This window comes from Myiozetetes cayanensis, unplaced genomic scaffold, assembly GCF_022539395.1.
Source record: "Myiozetetes cayanensis isolate MyiCay16 unplaced genomic scaffold, myiCay2020 scf24, whole genome shotgun sequence".
Lineage (NCBI taxonomy): Eukaryota > Metazoa > Chordata > Aves > Passeriformes > Tyrannidae > Myiozetetes > Myiozetetes cayanensis.
The window spans coordinates 9,964,884-9,984,516 of record NW_026087456.1 but is presented as its reverse complement, the minus strand read 5'-3'; the positions used below and the strand labels follow the sequence as shown (position 1 = coordinate 9,984,516).

The 19,633-nt window shown below is 58.4% G+C and overlaps 2 protein-coding genes across 2 annotated transcripts in view; one reads left to right on the top strand and one right to left on the bottom strand.

Moving 5' to 3' along the window:
• Positions 1-2,990, top strand: part of FRAS1 (Fraser extracellular matrix complex subunit 1) — a 94,444-nt gene extending 91,454 nt beyond the window's left edge. Inside the window, 5 exon segments of the mRNA XM_050320451.1 lie at positions 359-475; positions 732-898; positions 1,119-1,324; positions 1,458-1,604; positions 1,994-2,990. Coding sequence (XP_050176408.1) covers positions 359-475; positions 732-898; positions 1,119-1,324; positions 1,458-1,604; positions 1,994-2,578 — 1,222 coding nt within the window. The 3' untranslated portion in view covers positions 2,579-2,990.
• Positions 2,991-10,046: 7,056 nt separating this feature from the next.
• On the bottom strand, positions 10,047-17,131 carry LOC126642646 (translation initiation factor IF-2-like). The gene is made up of 7 exons (XM_050320449.1): positions 16,947-17,131; positions 13,342-13,478; positions 12,410-12,423; positions 11,927-12,051; positions 11,368-11,606; positions 10,765-11,041; positions 10,047-10,560 (listed from the first exon to the last, which is right to left on the bottom strand). The coding sequence occupies exons 1-6, from the start codon at positions 17,129-17,131 to the stop codon at positions 10,923-10,925; spliced, it is 819 nt and encodes a 272-aa protein (XP_050176406.1). The 3' UTR covers positions 10,047-10,560; positions 10,765-10,922.
• Positions 17,132-19,633: the final 2,502 nt, after the last annotated feature.

Below are 19,633 nucleotides of genomic sequence, written 5' to 3'. Positions count from 1 at the left end.
AGTCCCCTTCAGAAGCTTCCCACAGCACCATGTTCTCCCCGGTGCCCTTCCAGCAGCCACAGGGATAGGAATGCTCAGGAGCCAGCCTTGGTCAGGGGCTGCTGTCAGGGCTGGAAATCCTCTGCTGAGGGAAAAATCAGCTCAGCTCCTTATAAAGGTATTTTTCCAGCAGTGAAGCCAATGGCAGCTAGATTCCAGAGGTGACCATGTATTTCAGAGGGTCACGTTAAACCCCCCCTGGTCCCATTTGTCCCTCAGGCAACTGCTGGGTGGACATTTCTGGGGCAAGGAAGAGGTGCTGCTCTGGGTGAACACAGGACCCTGTTTGATGACCACAGGGTCTTCTCTCTGTTCCCAGGAAGGACTACTCCGGAGAGTACACCATCTTCTTAATCCCCTGCACTGTGCAGCCCACGCAGCCATGGGCAGAGCCTGGAGACAAGCCCCTGCCCTGCACTGCTCACGCTCCAGAGCGGTAAGGAGGCTCCATCCCCACGGCAGCTGGACAGTGTCAACCCATTTGGGGTGTTTCTGGGGTCCCAGCAGGTGTGTGGGACACCACAACAGCAGCAGGAAGGGAAAAGGGGAGGGCTGGAACCTCCTCCTTTACTCAAGAGCCTCCCTGCAACCGGGAGTGTCCGCACTCAGGGTGGTGGGAGATCGCTGCGCTTGGGGTGCACATGTGTCCAAACCTCACTTCTCCGTGGTTTCCTTCCATGTCCCAATTCCAGATTTTTGATCCCCATCGCCTTCCAGCAGACAAACCGCCCAGTTCCCGTTGTCTACTCCCTAAACACAGAGTTCCAGCTCTGTAACAACGAGAAGGTGTTTCTGATGGACCCCACCAAATCTGAAATGTCCCTGGCAGAAATGGATTACAAAGGGGCTTTTTCCAAGGGTAGGATTTTATTTTGTCTTTGCTTCTTTCACAGCAACAAATGACATATTGAGCATGGTAAAGCCCTGTAAGAAAAGAATGTGCTTGTGTCACCTTCACACCCCAAACCCTTCCCAAACCTTCCAAACCCAGAGCCACACGTGGTTCGGCGTGTTAGTCTCTAGCAGTGGTTCTCTTGATGAAGAATTCCATGTGTCCATCTTTCTCCCCACCTCCCCAGGACAAGTCCTGTATGGCCGCGTGCTCTGGCACCCAGAACAAAACCTCAACGCCGCGTACAAGCTGCAGCTGGAAAAAGTCTACCTGTGCACGGGCAAGGATGGCTACGTGCCTTTCTTCGACCCCACAGGCACTGTCTATAACGAGGGGCCCCAGTATGGCTGCATCCAACCCAACAAGTACCTGAAACACCGATTCCTCCTCTTGGTGAGTCCTCTGCCTCTGCTCCAACAGCAAACAGACCCTGACTGCAAAGGGATGAGGAGTGTGTAGTGCCCTGGCCTCCCTTGGAAAGCAGGAGAGCCTGCCCTCCTTTTCATAACACCTCTCTGATTTTCAGGACCGAAATCAACCTGAAGTGACAGATAAGTACTTCCATGATGTGCCTTTTGATGCCCACTTTGCCTCTGAGCTGTCCGAGTTCCACTCGGTAAGCAGCATGCCTGGAGTCGATGGATTTACTCTCAAGGTGGATGCTCTCTACAAGGTATGTGTTTCTGGTAGCCCAAAAGAACTTCTCTGTCCAGGATCTCCCAAATGCTTTGCAAATTTTAGGCTCTGGGCCTTCAGAAGCCAACCCCAACACAGAAAATGAAGATTAAGTTATTATTCTGGTCATTTTGAGATTTTTTTTTTACTTCCTAAAGCACTCAGGAAAAAGCTCTTTAAAAACATATTTTTCATGACCCTAAATGAATTATTGCAGCTGGCAAAGGCTGAGCACCTCACTTGGTGATCAGTGTTACTGCAGGTGCTCAGGAAATGCCCACCGAGCTGCTTTGTCAGAAACAGAACACAAAATGCACCAGCTCTTGACCACTCGATATTAAAGACACTGTTAACGTGACCTGTGTGCTCATCTTCCCCTTTCAAAAGGTGGAAGCTGGACACCAGTGGTACCTTCAGGTGATCTATGTGATCGGCCCGGAGAGCACGGCCGGGCCCCGTGTCCAGCGGTCCCTCACTCGCCGCTGGCAGCGCGGCCGCAGGGACTTGGCTGAGGGCACCGGCAGGACGGTGCTGGACGACTCCTTGGTCTACGACAATGAGGGCGACCAGGTCAAGAACGGCACCAACATGAAGTCGCTGCTCTTGGAGAGGGAGGAAGCCGCTGTCGCAGCCTCCTTGTCCCAAACGGGCGCTTCCCTGGGGAGCGCCTTCGCCGCCCTCACCCTGCTGCTACTGGTGCTGTCCGGGATCTGCCTCCTTGCCAGGAAGTGTCGGAAGGTGCGAAGGAAGCGGGAGGCTGCCAGGGCTGCCCCTGAGGAACACCCCTTGAACACCAAGGTGGAGCTGCCTAGAGGCGTCCCAAGGGCCATGGGCAGCCGGTGCTGTACTGTGAGGAATGTTCATCCTTTGGGGGAAAATGGCAGCATCTGCGAAGGGAAGGGCAGGAAGGTGAAGCAGGTGAACTTGGAAGTCAAAGTCCACAGCAATTTGCATGACGGCACAGAAGTGTAAACGGAGCACATCCTTTGGGAAAAGCTTTTTATAAACTGTAGAACAAACATAACCCAAAACAGAAAACCCAAATAAAGTCACACTGGTATTTTTATACACTGGGAGGAGGAGGAGGAGGAGTAGCTGCCGCTCCCCTCTGCTCCTTGTACAGCAGCCTTGCTGCACGGCATCGCTGGCCTTTTCCATTCATGGTGCTCAAAGCTGCAGCTCTGCACTACCGTGACAGTACCCAGGGCATCCAGCACCTCCCACCGTGTCCCTGGGTGGGGGCCCAGCCCTGGGACCAGGCAGCATGACGACACCATCCCCACCCTGTATGGGGACAGTGTCCTGCTGGCACAGTCATGGGGGGGCTCTGTGCCAGCCAGGAGAACAGCAGGGCATCTCTGACAGAGAATAAAGCTGGAACATAAACCTGACCCAGTGTGACTGGGGTGTCCTTTCCTCCACTGCCTCCTCCAGCTCTCCTTTCCCAGGAGCATAGCAAGGCAGGAACACCACGGGAAAGGGCGAGGCGGGCGATGTTCTCACCTGGGGGAGGGCGTGGTGGTCTCGGGGTTGACCGATGGAGGGGCTCTGCACGCCGTGGAGTGCGGGCGGTCCCCGCCGTGCTGTAGCTCCGGGGCTGCGGTACCGGCCTTGTCCGCCAGACGGCGCCTGGCGCGGGCGGTGCTGCGGCTCCGGGGGAACTCGGGTCCGCTGTGGGAGGGCTCCGCGCCCCGCCCGTGCTGCCTCGGCCTTGGCATCTCGAACCCTGTCACAGCCCCGACTCCCCCGGCCCGAGCGGGACCGTGTCCCGTTCCCTGGTGGGGTCCCAGCCCCGCTATGACCGCAGCCCGAGCGGGAGCGTGTCCCGTTCCCTGGTGGGGTCCCGCTATGACCGCAGCCCGAGCGGGAGCGTGTCCCGTTCCCTGGTGGGGTCCCGCTATGACCGCAGCCCGAGACTCGGCTCCAGCGCCCGCCCCGGAGCGGCTCCTCCCGCCCGCGGCGGTCCCGATCCCAGCCGCAATCCCGGCCCGCTCCTTCGGCCGCGGGACCCGCACCCGGCCGGGCGAGAGGCGGCACCGGCCGGGACCCGCAGCGGGCACGAACCCCGGGCACGAGCCAGGCGCGTGCGGTCCGGGGCCCGGGCAGGGGGGCGCGCGCGGGGCGGGGCTTCAGGTCTCGAGCCCCTGAGGGCGCCCTCAGGCCGCCATTTTGTCCCTCGGTTCGCGGTAGAGGAGGCGAGGCCGGGTCGGTCTCCCTCGGCGGGGCCCAGATGAACCGCGGGGCCTCGACCTACCACCCCTAGTCCTCTGTATTTCTCTAGACGTCTCCTTTCTCCACTCGTTTGCATCCCCTCCCCAGACAGAGGTTGGGCACTGTCTGGTCTGGAATGACCTGTGCTGGCACTGCTGTGTTAGAACTGTGCCACGAGCCAGGCTGGCTTTGACACAAGGAGAAAAACAACCTTGGTTGCGGGATTAGAGATCGGGCACCCTGTCTGTTCTCAGCGAAGGTGGAGAAGAGACTGACTCCGTTCTGTGCCACATTTGAACCCTGAATTCAGGAGCACTTGGCGATGGAAAACCGTGCTCTGGAGCCATTATTTCAGTCAGCACCTGACTAAAGACTCCCTCAGAGTGACTGATGGGGTGTCACCCCTTTCATAAGCAACGGTAGAGATTTAGGACTTGATAGGAAGGAGTTTGAAATCCTCAGAAGCTCAGTGATGGCAGTACTGTGTTACTGCCTTTATCAGCTCACCTCTAAATTCAGCATCACAAGAAGCTTTGCAGAAATACCCATCTCAGATAAGATCCCCCAGAGCAGTCCAAATCCAAGGGTGCTTCAGTTCAGCTGTGCACAAGCGCCACACTCCTGCTCACCTCCCTGCTGTGTTTGACAGAGCATTCCTTTGGGGAACGTGCTGGTACCTGCTCACGAGGAAGCTGATCCACAGACTTAGTGCCTGAGGTAAAAAACACTCTCCAGAGTAATCACCCCAACAAATGTATCAGATAGAAACGCGTACTTAGAAATAACCACTGCGATGCCAGCCAAGGTTTCATGTTTTAAACGTTCTGTCTCTCCCTCAAGTTCTCCTGGGAATGCAGGCCAGCACTGCACTGGAGAGATGGTGACACTGTTCCCTCCCACATTTTACAGGATAGCAACTCAGCCAAACTGAGCTTGTAACATAGAGACTGCCAGGATAATTTGTATATGTCATTAACAAGTGTGACACTAATGCTAATTCTTCATTAGAAGAAAGGGGACAGGGAGGCTGATGTAACACAGGGAGGGATTCCTGGGCTACCGTGAGGACACTGAACACAACTGGGGTGCTCTGGAAAAGAGCAGGTATTGACCTGACGAGGCCTCAGACGGATGTGTGGCAAGAGGTCGGAGGTGGAGCTGGTACCCGAGTCACTGCCCATTCCCACACAAGTAGTCCCGGGGCTGCAGAGAAGAAGGGGGCTCCTGCCTGCTGCTCTCCCCGTCACTGCCCCGTTCCCTGGGAAAGTGCAGCTCTTGTCACTGCAGTGGAAAGGCGGGGAAAAGGCCGGGAGGGAAAGGCAGCCCAGCTCGGGGGTGCCCCTGCCTTCCTTCAGCTGCTGGGAAACGTGGCCGGGGGCCCTCAGAGACACTCGAGCTGAGGAGCTGCACCATTGCCAGAAGGAGTGGGCAGCGACGGGGCGAGGGCAGCTCCTGCAATGCCCAGCGGGAGGAATGAGCTGCGGTGAGCGCGGCCTCGGCTCCGCTGTCCTTATTTCACGGTCTTTGCTGCCATCTCGCGTCCTTTTGCTACGATTGCAGTCCCTGACAGCCTGGACGCGCTCGGGCTTTGTTGTCGCCGGGCAGGCCGCAGAATTTGCAGTGTTGAACCTGTCTCGTCTCGGATGGCTTGTTTCTCAGCCTTGAACGCTGGCTGCTGAGTGGTTCCCTGTCACTTGGAAGCTACGCGTTCTGTCCGTTTGTAAAAGTCACGTTCTTTCCCCACTGCCCCTTCCTTACAAAAGCTACAGCCCTTGTCTAAAGCTTAGCAAAGTCTCAGCAAGGTGAGCCAAAAGGCCAGGTTAGACTCGCCGCTTGGTGTAGCAGAAGCACAGACGTAACTGCGGCCTGAAACAATTCTCTCAGCTGCTTTCTGCAGCACACAACCTTTCACAGCCCCCTTTCAGTCTCTGCCCCCCAAATGCTCCTGCAGTCCCTGAGACTGTTGGTTCCACGGTCTGCAGAGAAGCTCCTTTGGCCAGCAGGTAACACGGTTTGGGATCTTGGGGTCTTCTCTGGACCAGCGGGTTCACAGCTGAGCTGCAGTGTCTGTCATTGTGCCCGGTGATGTATCGGCCAAGCTCGGGAGTCAAATCACACAGGGACACCAGCTGTGGGTGCTGAGGCTGATCTAACTTTATTTTACAAAATGGAGGGGGTTTTATATGCAGATAAGGAAGGTTCTGGAAAAAGGGGATAGGTATATATGAACTTGGACAGGGCATTGGATAGGATTTAAGATTGATAATAGAGGGGATACATGCATCTTCAGGCAACTACTAGGTTCTTAATTGGGAAAACTAACTGCCTCTGACTGGACATTGGCCAGTCAGAGAAACCTACTCTCCCCAGCAAGAGAGAGCTCACAATCCAACAAACAGTCTGTATGTCTGATGCTGTCCGGCCTATATTGCCAGAAGCCATTTCTTTCCACCCTCCAAACTCCTCTTCCTCGTCCAGATTACTCCCAACAAGCAGGCAGTCCCAGAAGGCCCAGCCACGCGTGGCAGAGATTCCCAGAGCTGCCACGTGCCCCGGCTGTCCCTGAGCCTGCTCTGGGCTCGGCACTGAAACGCTGCCGGGGCCTGTCCCTGCTGTGCAGGTCCCTGGGGCTGCGGGACACGCTGTCACACACCACACACGGCCACTGGGCCCTGCCAGCTCCTGCAGCCTGTGCTTCCCGAGTGCCAGGCGTTTTGGGGGCCGCCTGTCTCTGGGGATGGGCAGGGAAACAGATTTCCTGGGACTGGGAGCAACACACGGCCTCGGCAAGGCAAGCAGATGGCCCGGCTTGGGGTCGCCGTGTGCAATTCCACCTCCAGGTTTGCTGGACGCAGCAGCAGGTTCTTGTCAGCAGGTTCCCAGTATCCCTGAGCCCCATATCCATCAGCCCAAACGCTGCCCAGCTGCAGCTGTCAGCAGGAGGGTGGATTTCAGCCGCGAGGTGCCCCGTGGCGAGCGGGCAGGAGGCTGCGGTGTCAGCCGGCACGGCCCTCGGGACCCTCCCTGGGCCCGTGGCAGGAAGGGGCAGGTCCTGCTAACGTGGCCCTGCTCCCCCTTGGGCTGCGGGGCTGGGCCGGGGACAAACATCCAGCTCTCTCAGCACGGGCAATAGCGGAAGGAGGCCCCGTGGGCCCGCTGGAATTAGAGCAGGTGCCCCCTCCGGGACTGACTGGCGGCCCCTCAGTCCCGGGGCTGAGTTTCCTCTCTCTGGGAAGGGCCGGGATTGTGATGGGTCTCTCCTCTTGCTGATTCCTCTGCAGGCTCCGGAGGGGCACCCAGCCCCTGGCACGGGCCACGCTGGGCTCGTTTCTGCTGCGCTGCGTGGGAAGCTGTGCCTGTCAGAGCCACGGGGACCTGCCTGGAGCCGTGCAGGGGACAGGGACGATCCCTGATGGAGGTAAAGGAGCCCCTTTTGCCTGTGGCTCTGAGCTTCCATCTCAGCTGCTGCAGTGCCCCGTGGGCAGCTGGGCCGGGCTGGAGGGGCACACGTGGTGTGCAGAGCCCCGGCTTTGTCCCATCCTGGTGCAGGCGGCCCCGGTGGGACCTCTCAGCCCGGTGACACGGGCCCTGCCGGGATAAACCCGGCTCCTTGCGGGACCAGGCAGTGCCAGCCCAGCCCCCAGACTGCCCAGTCGCTCCCCATTTCCCAGCTGGGCGCCCTCCCCTCCTTCTCTCCGGGCGGGAACAGATCGCTCCCCTGAGTTTTGCTGCCATTCTTTTCACGGAGAGACTTGGATCCTTCAGGAGGAAGGGGTTTCCCAGCTCGGAACTGTTGCCTGCCAGGGCCTCGCTTCCCACGTCTCCCGCGTGCCAGGGGTCCTGCCTTCCCCTCTCTCCTGGTGCCCCTTGCAGGTGGCCCTGCCACGCTGCCCTGACACAGGGACGCAGTCAGACTGGGGACACTGATGAGGGCTGGGGACACTGCTGAGGGCTGGGGACACTGCTGAGGGCTGGGATCACTGATGTGTTTGGGGACACTGATGTGCTTGGGGACACTGATGTGCATGGGGTCACTGATGAGAGCTGGGATCACTGCTGAGGGCTGGGATCACTGATGTGTTTGGGGACACTGATGTGCTTGGGGACACTGATGAGGGCAGGGATCACTGATGTGCTTGGGGACACTGCTGAGGGCTGGGATCACTGATGTGCTTGGGGACACTGCTGAGGGCTGGGATCACTGATGTGCCTGGGGACACTGCTGAGAGCAGGGATCACTGATGTGCCTGGAGCGCAGGGAAGGGGTAACGCTCCAGCTATTACTTTGTTGTGCGCCGGCCAATGAGATTTGTTTTCCCCTGCAGCCCGTGTTTACTTTGGTGTGGGTGGGCCGGGCTGTGTTTCTGTGTCAGTGCCAGCTCCAGCACAGCTGTGGCTGCTGCAGTGCCGGGGCGGGGCCGGTGAGGAGGTGCCGGTGCCGGTAACGAGCAGCAGGTGCGGGGCGGGCGGGGCCCGGAACGAGCAGCAGGTGCCGGGCAGGGCCGGGGCGGGGCCGGGGCGGGGCCGGGGCCAGAAAAGCCTCGGCCGCGGCGGGGCCGCTCCTTTCTCAGGTCTGGGCTTCTTTGTGGGGTCTCCGCTCCACGCGGGGGCAGCGGCGGCGGAGCCCGGAGCAGGTGAGGGGCCGCGGGGCCGGGAGCCCTGCCGGGCTTGGGGCCGGAGCCTCCGGGGCGCACAGAGGCGGCCCCGGGCCGAGGCTGTGCCGGGACGGGTCGGGCAGCGGCGGCGGCGGGGCCGAGTGCCGGGAGCCGCTCGGGCTGGGCAGGGACGGGCAGCGGCTGCCGCGGCCGCCGGGGCTTGCCCCGGGCGGGGTCTGGGGGCTCCGAGGGGCTTTCTCTCGGGGGAGCGGGCGGGAGGTTCCCGTGGGGGGTTCGGGGCTCGCTGCGGCCGGAGGGCTTCGGGGGCGGCGGGGCACGTTGGGCTGGACACGGGCGTGGTGCTCCGTGCCCGGCCGGGCTGTTCCCGGGCAGGGCTCCCCTGGGGGGGCTGCGGCTCTTTGTGTGTGTGCAGGTGCAATAAACGTGAATAAAGTGCTCCCCCCCGTCTGCCGGCGCGGCCCCACAGAGACACGGGACGGGCCCCTCCTGCACGGAGGGCCCTCCAGCACAGTTCCCAAGCACTTCCCACCGACTGGACCCGGGCCCTGGGTGGGGGGTGGGCAGCGCTCCCTCCCAGCCCCCCAGCATCACATCACATCACACGCGGGGTCCCGGGCAGGGGTGCAGTGCGGGGTTGAACTCCAAGTGCTGAGTTTTGGGTGCTTGGAAACGTTGTGAACTGGGGTGGGTTTGGAGCCCAGAAAGGGACTCAGTGCTGCATTTTCCACGGTTGAAAATGGAGACCAAGTCCTGTGTTTTGGGGTCTAAAAGTGGAAGCTAAGTCTTGTGTTTTCATGTTTTGAGAACAGAGACTGAGGGTTGCACTTTTGGGCCTTGAAAACAAGCTCTGGGAGGGATTTGGGGTCCCACCAGCACAGCCCTATGTTTGTGAAACTGCAAAAATGACTAAGTCCCACCTATATGGCCTTGGAAATGCAGGTTAAGTCCTGCAGTTCCTGCCTTTGAAATTTTGGTTAAGTCCCACAGTTTCCCCTTGAGCTCCAAAAATGACTAAGTCCCACTTATTCAGCCTTGGAAATGCAGGTTAAGTCCTGCAGTTCCTGCCTTTGAAATTTTGGTTAAGTCCCACAGTTTCCCCTTGGAAATGCAGGTTAAGTCCTGCAGTTTCCCAGCTCTGAGAAAGAAACCCAACTAAGTGCTGTGCTTCTGGGGCTCCAAAGCAGAGGGTGGGCAAGGCTTTTCTGAAGCTCAGAAAAAAACTAAGTCCATCACTTTTCCAACTTGGAAATTTGAGGATTTAGCCTCAGGGTTGCCTTTCTGGGCCTCAGAAAAGTCCCTCAGGGCCTTGTTTTGGAGGCTGGAAGCAGCGGCTCAGCCGGCTGTTTCCAGCCCCCCAAAACAGAGGCCGGGGCTGGGCTGACTTTGGTGGGAGGGCTGGGTGGCATAAGGACCCCCTCCGGAGGAGGGGGTTCCGGGAGGGGGGAGGGCTGGGCATGAGGACCCCCTCCCAGGGAGGGGGTCCGGGGTTGCGTGGACCCCCTCCGGAGGGGGGGGTCCGGTCGCGTTGTTCCCCAAACTCCGGGACGCCGGCATGCACCAGGCCGATTTAAGCGTTCGAGATAGTCTCTGGAGCGAAAGGCACTTTCCAGCCCTTTTTCCAGTCCAACTCTTTATTTGTACAAACACCGGAATAGCTACAATATTGAGACAATTATGACAGCTCATATTCATATACACTCGATGACAGTGAGTGATTTACAACTTGGCCAGAAGCCCAAATCGCTCCAAGCACCTGGAGCTTTAACTGGCTTGCAACAAGAAGCAACATTTAATAAGCCAGAGCTGGAATCCACTGGAGCATCTCGGAGCCAGAGCTGGAATCCACTGGAGCATCTCAGAGCCAGAGCTGGAATCCACTGGAGCATCTTGGAGCCAGAGCTGGAACCAACTGGAGCATCTCGGAGCCAGAGCTCGAACAAATGGGAGCAGCCATCAACTGGAGCACCTAGGACCTAGAGCTGGAATGAACTGGAGCGTCTCGGAGGCAGAGCTGGAACAAACTGGAGCATCTCAGAGCCATAGCTGGAACCAACTGGAGCAGCCTGGAAGCACCTGGAGCACTGCACAGCCACAGCTGGAGCCTGAAGAAGCTGACTGGGGCATCACCTGAAAGTGAAACAACAGAAGGAATTGCAATCACCTGAGTCTCCAAGCATCCCGAGCAGTAGGACAGGGGAGGGTCCAGCAGCAGGAGCTGTACGAAGCAGGAACACTCTTGTCCAGATTGGCCGGTGGCTGGAACAGCTGCGTGGCTGGAGCGTCCGTGAGCTGGAGCTGGAACAGGCCTGTGTGAGGGAGAGCTGAGCTTACCTGCAGCTGCAGCAGGAAGGAGGGACTGCTGGCAGGGAGATCTGGTGGCTGGAGCTGCGATTGCTGCGCTCTGGACTCCCGGCAGGCGCAGGCAGGGCTGTCCCTGTTCAGGAGCTGGGAGCAGCAGGGAGCACAGCCTCTTCCCTCAGGGATTCAGGTCACAGCACGTGCCCCTCTCTGCGTGGAGGTCTCTCCCGGAGCCGTTCCAAGAGCAGGCGGCAGGAGGGGCCCCCCAGATCTCCCGGGGCAGGTGGGAGCAGCGGCATCTCCTGTGCATCTGCGGAAAGGGAGGCAACGGTCAGTCAGAGCTGCCGGGGCTGGCACAGCCCCAGAACCCACAGGACGTGCCCGTCCCCCCGGCAGGACTGGGGGAGCCCCAGGCTGTGCTGTGTCCCCTGAGAAACGTGTCTGAGCAAGCCCTGGAGCTAAACACGAGCTGAGCCTCAACCAGCCACAGCAAACACACACAGCTGGGCCGGGCCAGCACCAAACAGCAAATGCAGCTGCAGCAAAGCCACGAGGGGTCCAATCCTGCCACAGCCCCCCAGCACAGACCCCCCAGCCCGTGTCAAAGCACTCACCCGACATTCCCTCCCGTGTCACCTCTCCCGGGGCTCTGCTGTGTCCTGGCCGGGCTCGTCCTCTCCCGCTGCTGTGCTGAGCCGGGCTGGCCCGGGCAGGGCTGCCGGGAACGAGGCACGGCGAGTTTGGAGACTGCAACAACCGGGAAACCTTTCCGCTGGCTGACCCGCAGGTGGCTGCGGTTGCCCCGTGCTCGGGGGGAGCCCCATCCTCGGGGGGCTCTGGCCGGCAGCCCCCGGGCAGTTCCCGCGGAGCTCAACCTGTGCAAAGACGGTGGGAAAACACTCGCGTCCGCGACACCGAGGGCCGGGCGCGTTCCCCGCCGCGCCGCGCGTCCCTCCGGGAGAGGCCCCGGCCCGGGGGCAGCCGAGCTCCCGGCACGGCCCAGGGGCGGCCGCTCCAGCCCCCCCGGACGGGACCGCGGCCGCAGCCGGGACGGCCCGAGCCGAGCTCCGCGCCCTCCGTCCCGCGGGGGCCCGAAGGTCTCGCCGCACACGCGGCCCTGCCGGGCACCGACACCCGGGCTCGCGGCACCCGCAGCCGGCAGCTCGGCCCCTCTCCGCACAGCCCCGGCACTCACCTGCTCCTCCCGGACCCGGCACACCAAAGCTCCCGCCGGGGCCCCACTGGCGCTCGGGAAAAGGGCCGCGGGGCGGGGCCGGGCCGGGGCGGGCCCTGCGCGGCACCTGCGGCCGCGGGGCGGGGCTGCGGGAACGGCCGCGCTCAGTGGCGCCGTCTGGCGAAACAGGACAGGAACTGCAGGCGGCACTCGGGGCGCGCTGTGCGGCACCTGTGGGAACGAGCGCGCTCAGTGGCGCCGTCTGGCGAAACCGAACAGGAACTGCAGAAAGAGCTTTCGATACGCGCTGCACCTGTATTTCCTGGTTCTCTTCACCAGGGGGAGCCTTCACTTGGGTCACCAAGGGTCAGAGAAATGTTATCATGTACATCATGTCTATCTTCTGGTCTTGGTTGCGTCACAGGGATCAACAGGGGGCACCTGAGTCCACCTGCAGTCAACTGGGACCCCCTAGAGCTGCTGTGGGGTCAGGACATACATCACATCTGGCTTCTTGTCTGGGGGAGACACAAGGGGGTTCATGGGGTCACCTGGGGGCATCATGGTGTACCCACATGACCCCAGGTGATGGTTAAGACCCCAGGAGAGCACAGTGGCCCCAGGTATTAGTATTAATCTCAGGTAATCACGGTGACTCTGTGAAGTGTCTATGCCAGCCCAAGGTGATTTGAAGACCCCAGATTTGATGCTGCTGTCAGCCTCAGGGTGTAGAATGTCCACCAGGGCGTTGCTCTTACAGTGCTCAGCCACCAACAGAATGGCTTTGAGCAGCTCTGGGTCAGTGATGGTGCTCAGAATCCACACCTAGTAGTTGAAACCAACCTGGAAATAGGGGCCTAAGGGTCACCTGGGCACAGGTGAGGTGTCCATGGCCATGTTCCCACCACACCTGGTCACTCCTGCCTACTTCCAAATGTGAGTGGCCATCGCAGTGTCCCCAGCCGCTCCATCCTCACAGCCCTACTACCCCAAGGTGTGTATCAGGTGCCCCCAGGTCTGGCCCCAGGTATCCCCTTGATGCCTAAAGATTTTTAGCTTTTTATAGATTTTAATAAAGCTGTATAAGTTTCTTACACTTGAAAATAGAGGTTGACAGCTGCTAGAACCCTTTCTCACTGTTTGTGTCACATTCCTGAACTTCTGTTTAATGGTCTTTTCAAAGAAAGAGATCTTCGGAAGGTTATCCTGTTTGGCATACCTAGATTGGAATAATAAGCTATACTGTAGTCAAACCAACCTTGAAAGTCCAGGAACCTTGGGGAAGCTCCAAAGACAGCGGGTGCTCTGAGTAGGAGGAACATGACAAAGAAAAGGGTCTTGAGGCCTCCAACTGCGGAATCGGACTGGGATGCCCACGGGGCACTGCAGCAGCTGAGATGGAAGCTCAGAGCCACAGGCAAAAGGGGCTCCTTTACCTCCATCAGGGATCGTCCCTGTCCCCTGCACGGCTCCAGGCAGGTCCCCGTGGCTCCGACAGGCACAGCTTCCCACGCAGCGCAGCAGAAACGAGCCCAGCGTGGCCCCTGCCAGGGGCTGGGTGCCCCTCCGGAGCCTGCAGAGGAATCAGCAAGAGGAGAGACCCATCACAATCCCGGCCCTTCCCAGAGAGAGGAAACTCAGCCCCGGGACTGAGGGGCCGCCAGTCAGTCCCGGAGGGGGCACCTGCTCTAATTCCAGCGGGGCCCACGGGGCCTCCTTCCGCTATTGCCCGTGCTGAGAGAGCTGGATGTTTGTCCCCGGCCCAGCCCCGCAGCCCAAGGGGGAGCAGGGCCACGTTAGCAGGACCTGCCCCTTCCCTGCCACGGGCCCAGGGAGGGTCCCGAGGGCCGTGCCGGCTGACACCGCAGCCTCCTGCCCGCCGCCACGGGGCACCTCGCGGCTGAAATCCACCCTCCTGCTGACAGCTGCAGCTGGGCAGCGTTTGGGCTGATGGATATGGGGCTCAGGGATACTGGGAACCTGCTGACAAGAACCTGCTGCTGCGTCAGCAAACCTGGAGGTGGAATTGCACACGGCGACCCCAAGCCGGGCCATCTGCTTGCCTTGCCGAGGCCGTGTGTTGCTCCCAGTCCCAGGAAATCTGTTTCCTGCCCATCCCCAGAGACAGGCGGCCCCCAAAACGCCTGGCACTCGGGAAGCACAGGCTGCAGGAGCTGGCAGGGCCCAGTGGCCGTGTGTGGTGTGTGACAGCGTGTCCCGCAGCCCCAGGGACCTGCACAGCAGGGACAGGCCCCGGCAGCGTTTCAGTGCCCAGCCCAGAGCAGGCTCAGGGACAGCCGGGGCACGTGGCAGCTCTGGGAATCTCTGCCACGCGTGGCTGGGCCTTCTGGGACTGCCTGCTTGTTGGGAGTAATCTGGACGAGGAAGAGGAGTTTGGAGGGTGGAAAGAAATGGCTTCTGGCAATATAGGCCGGACAGCATCAGACATACAGACTGTTTGTTGGATTGTGAGCCTCTCTCTTGCTGGGGAGAGTAGGTTTCTCTGACTGGCCAATGTCCAGTCAGAGGCAGTTAGTTTTCCCAATTAAGAACCTAGTAGTTGCCTGAAGATGCATGTATCCCTCTATTATCAATCTTAAATCCTATCCAATGCCCTGTCCAAGTTCATATATACCTATCCCCTTTTTCCAGAACCTTCCTTATCTGCATATAAACCCCTCCATTTTGTAAAATAAAGTTAGATCAGCCTCAGCACCCACAGCTGGTGTCCCTGTGTGATTTGACTCCCGAGCTCGGCCGATACATCACCGGGCACAATGACAGACACTGCAGCTCAGCTGTGAACCCGCTGGTCCAGAGAAGACCCCAAGATCCCAAACCGTGTTACCTGCTGGCCAAAGGAGCTTCTCTGCAGACCGTGGAACCAACAGTCTCAGGGACTGCAGGAGCATTTGGGGGCAGAGACTGAAAGGGGGCTGTGAAAGGTTGTGTGCTGCAGAAAGCAGCTGAGAGAATTGTTTCAGGCCGCAGTTACGTCTGTGCTTCTGCTACACCAAGCGGCGAGTCTAACCTGGCCTTTTGGCTCACCTTGCTGAGACTTTGCTAAGCTTTAGACAAGGGCTGTAGCTTTTGTAAGGAAGGGGCAGTGGGGAAAGAACGTGACTTTTACAAACGGACAGAACGCGTAGCTTCCAAGTGACAGGGAACCACTCAGCAGCCAGCGTTCAAGGCTGAGAAACAAGCCATCCGAGACGAGACAGGTTCAACACTGCAAATTCTGCGGCCTGCCCGGCGACAACAAAGCCCGAGCGCGTCCAGGCTGTCAGGGACTGCAATCGTAGCAAAAGGACGCGAGATGGCAGCAAAGACCGTGAAATAAGGACAGCGGAGCCGAGGCCGCGCTCACCGCAGCTCATTCCTCCCGCTGGGCATTGCAGGAGCTGCCCTCGCCCCGTCGCTGCCCACTCCTTCTGGCAATGGTGCAGCTCCTCAGCTCGAGTGTCTCTGAGGGCCCCCGGCCACGTTTCCCAGCAGCTGAAGGAAGGCAGGGGCACCCCGAGCTGGGCTGCCTTTCCTCCCGGCCTTTTCCCCGCCTTTCCACTGCAGTGACAAGAGCTGCACTTTCCCAGGGAACGGGGCAGTGACAGGGAGAGCAGCAGGCAGGAGCCCCCTTCTTCTCTGCAGCCCAGGGACTACTTGTGTGGGAATGGGCAGTGACTCGGGTACCAGCTCCACCTCCGACCTCTTGCCACACATCCGTCTGAGGCCTCGTCAGGTCAATACCTGCTCTTTCCAGAGCACCCCAGTTGTGTTCAGTGTCCTCACGGTAGCCCAGGAATCCCTCCCTGTGTTACATCAGCCTCCCTGTCCCCTTTCTTCTAATGAAGAATTAGCATTAGTGTCACACTTGTTAATGACATATACAAATTATCCTGGCAGTCTCTATGGTACAAGCACAGTTTGGCTGAGTTGCTATCCTGTAAAATGTGGGAGGGAACAGTGTCACCATCTCTGCAGTGCAGTGCTGGCCTACATTCCCAGGAGGACTTGAGGGAGAGACAGAATGTTTAAAACATGAAACCTTGGCTGGCATCGCAGTGGTTATTTCTAAGTACGCGTTTCTATCTGATACATTTGTTGGGGTGATTACTCTGGAGAGTGTTTTTTACCTCAGGCACTAAGTCTGTGGATCAGCTTCCTCGTGAGCAGGTACCAGCACGTTCCCCAAAGGAATGCTCTGTCAAACACAGCAGGGAGGTGAGCAGGAGTGTGGCGCTTGTGCACAGCTGAACTGAAGCACCCTTGGATTTGGACTGCTCTGGGGGATCTTATCTGAGATGGGTATTTCTGCAAAGCTTCTTGTGATGCTGAATTTAGAGGTGAGCTGATAAAGGCAGTAACACAGTACTGCCATCACTGAGCTTCTGAGGATTTCAAACTCCTTCCTATCAAGTCCTAAATCTCTACCGTTGCTTATGAAAGGGGTGACACCCCATCAGTCACTCTGAGGGAGTCTTTAGTCAGGTGCTGACTGAAATAATGGCTCCAGAGAATGGGTTTTCCATCGCCAAGTGCTCCTGAATTCAGGGTTCAAATGTGGCACAGAAAGGAGTCAGTCTCTTCTCCACCTTCGCTGAGAACAGACAGGGTGCCCGGTCTCTAATCCCGCAGCCAAGGTTGTTTTCCTCCTTGTGTCAAAGCCAGCCTGGCTCGTGGCACAGTTCTAACACAGCAGTGCCAGTACGGGGCATTCCAAACCAGACACTGCCCAACCTCTGGCTGGGCCACTGGATTTGTGCTGGGCTCCCCCACATCTCGGGAACACACTGCTCCAATCACACCCCCTGTCCAACAGATGCCTGCGATTACAAAACTTCCACTGCATAAACCCCTTCCCCTCTGAAGGACTCAGTGCTATCACTGTCACAATCACCCAAAAAATAAACAGCTTATCCAAATTCCCCAGTCATTTCTCTATGGAACAGGCCCAGCGTCACAGCAGTCCCTGTGCCTTTCCACGGAAGGGAGCCTGGTTTGGACGCTCCCGCTACACCTGCACTAGGAAGCACTGGTGTGTCACGGCTGCTCTCCGGGGTTTTTCCGCACTGTCAGACTCTCCGTGTGGTTCGGTTCCCAGTCAGAGCCGCTCCCCACAGCGCTGTCTCCGGACGGGCCTGGGACCCCGGCCCGCAGCGCCCCTCTGCGCCGCCGCTCCGCCTGGCGCCGCCTGGCGGACACGGCCGGTACTGCAGGGCAGCATTCCATGGCACGCCGTGACACACCAGTGCTTCCTAGTGCAGGTGTAGCGGGAGCGTCCAAACCAGGCTCCCTTCCGTGGAAAGGCACAGGGACTGCTGTGACGCTGGGCCTGTTCCATAGAGAAATGACTGGGAAATTTGGATAAGCTGTTTATTTTTTGGGTGATTGTGACAGTGATAGCACTGAGTCCTTCAGAGGGGAAGGGGTTTATGCAGTGGAAGTTTTGTAATCGCAGGCATCTGTTGGACAGGGGGTGTGATTGGAGCAGTGTGTTCCCGAGATGTGGGGGAGCCCAGCACAAATCCAGTGGCCCAGCCAGAGGTTGGGCAGTGTCTGGTCTGAAATGCCCCGTGCTGGCACTGCTGTGTTAGAACTGTGCCACGAGCCAGGCTGGCTTTGACACAAGGAGGAAAACAACCTAGGCTGCGGGATTAGAGACCAGGCACCCTGTCTGTTCTCAGAGAAGGTGGAGAAGAGACTGACTCCATTCTGTGCCACATTTGAACCCTGAATTCAGGAGCACTTGGCGATGGAAAACCGTGCTCTGGAGCCATTATTTCAGTCAGCACCTGACTAAAGGCTCCCTCAAAGGGGTCGATGTGGTGTCATCCCTTTCGTAAGCAGTGGCACAGATTTTAGGACTTAATACTAAGGGGTTTGAAGCCTTCAGAAGTTCAGTGATGACAGAACTGTGTTACTGCCTTTATCAGCTCAACTATTCAATGCCACAAGAACCTGTGCAGAAATACCCACCTCAGCAAAGATCTCCCAGAGCAGTCCGAATCCAAGCACGCTTCAGTTCAGCTGTGCATAAGCACCACACTCCTGCTCACCTCCCTGCTGTGTTTGACAGAGCATTCCTTTGGGGAACGTGCTGGTACCTGCTCACGAGGAAGCTGATCCACAGACTTAGTGCCTGAGGTAAAAAACACTCTCCAGAGTAATCACCCCAACAAATGTATCAGATAGAAACGCGTACTTAGAAATAACCACTGCGATGCCAGCCAAGGTTTCATGTTTTAAACATTCTGTCTCTCCCTCAAGTCCTCCTGGGAATGTAGGCCAGCACTGCACTGCAGAGATGGTGACACTGTTCCCTCCCACATTTTACAGGATAGCAACTCAGCCAAACTGAGCTTGTACCATAGAGACTGCCAGGATAATTTGTATATGTCATTAACAAGTGTGACACTAATGCTAATTCTTCATTAGAAGAAAGGGGACAGGGAGGCTGATGTAACACAGGGAGGGATTCCTGGGCTACCGTGAGGACACTGAACACGACTGGGGTGCTCTGGAAAGAGCAGGTATTGACCTGACGAGGCCTCAGACGGATGTGTGGCAAGAGGTCGGAGGTGGAGCTGGTACCCGAGTCACTGCCCATTCCCACACAAGTAGTCCCTGGGCTGCAGAGAAGAAGGGGGCTCCTGCCTGCTGCTCTCCCTGTCACTGCCCCGTTCCCTGGGAAAGTGCAGCTCTTGTCACTGCAGTGGAAAGGCGGGGAAAAGGCCGGGAGGAAAGGCAGCCCAGCTCGGGGTGCCCCTGCCTTCCTTCAGCTGCTGGGAAACGTGGCCGGGGGCCCTCAGAGACACTCGAGCTGAGGAGCTGCACCATTGCCAGAAGGAGTGGGCAGCGACGGGGCGAGGGCAGCTCCTGCAATGCCCAGCGGGAGGAATGAGCTGCGGTGAGCGCGGCCTCGGCTCCGCTGTCCTTATTTCACGGTCTTTGCTGCCATCTCGCGTCCTTTTGCTACGATTGCAGTCCCTGACAGCCTGGACGCGCTCGGGCTTTGTTGTCGCCGGGCAGGCCGCAGAATTTGCAGTGTTGAACCTGTCTCGTCTCGGATGGCTTGTTTCTCAGCCTTGAACGCTGGCTGCTGAGTGGTTCCCTGTCACTTGGAAGCTACGCGTTCTGTCCGTTTGTAAAAGTCACGTTCTTTCCCCACTGCCCCTTCCTTACAAAAGCTACAGCCCTTGTCTAAAGCTTAGCAAAGTCTCAGCAAGGTGAGCCAAAAGGCCAGGTTAGACTCGCCGCTTGGTGTAGCAGAAGCACAGACGTAACTGCGGCCTGAAACAATTCTCTCAGCTGCTTTCTGCAGCACACAACCTTTCACAGCCCCCTTTCAGTCTCTGCCCCCAAATGCTCCTGCAGTCCCTGAGACTGTTGGTTCCACGGTCTGCAGAGAAGCTCCTTTGGCCAGCAGGTAACACGGTTTGGGATCTTGGGGTCTTCTCTGGACCAGCGGGTTCACAGCTGAGCTGCAGTGTCTGTCATTGTGCCCGGTGATGTATCGGCCGAGCTCGGGAGTCAAATCACACAGGGACACCAGCTGTGGGTGCTGAGGCTGATCTAACTTTATTTTACAAAATGGAGGGGTTTATATGCAGATAAGGAAGGTTCTGGAAAAAGGGGATAGGTATATATGAACTTGGACAGGGCATTGGATAGGATTTAAGATTGATAATAGAGGGGATACATGCATCTTCAGGCAACTACTAGGTTCTTAAT

Excerpts from the sequence above, each read along its gene's own strand:
- LOC126642646 (XM_050320449.1), bottom strand. The coding sequence starts at position 17,131 with ATGGAATGCTGCCCTGCAGTACCGGCCGTGTCCGCCAGGCGGCGCCAG. Across the intron at positions 11,607-11,926 it reads GCCGGGTCCGGGAGGAGCAG|GTTGAGCTCCGCGGGAACTG; the intron begins GTGAGTGCCGGG and ends GTCTTTGCACAG. Across the intron at positions 11,042-11,367 it reads ACAGCAGAGCCCCGGGAGAG|ATGCACAGGAGATGCCGCTG; the intron begins GTGACACGGGAG and ends CCCTTTCCGCAG.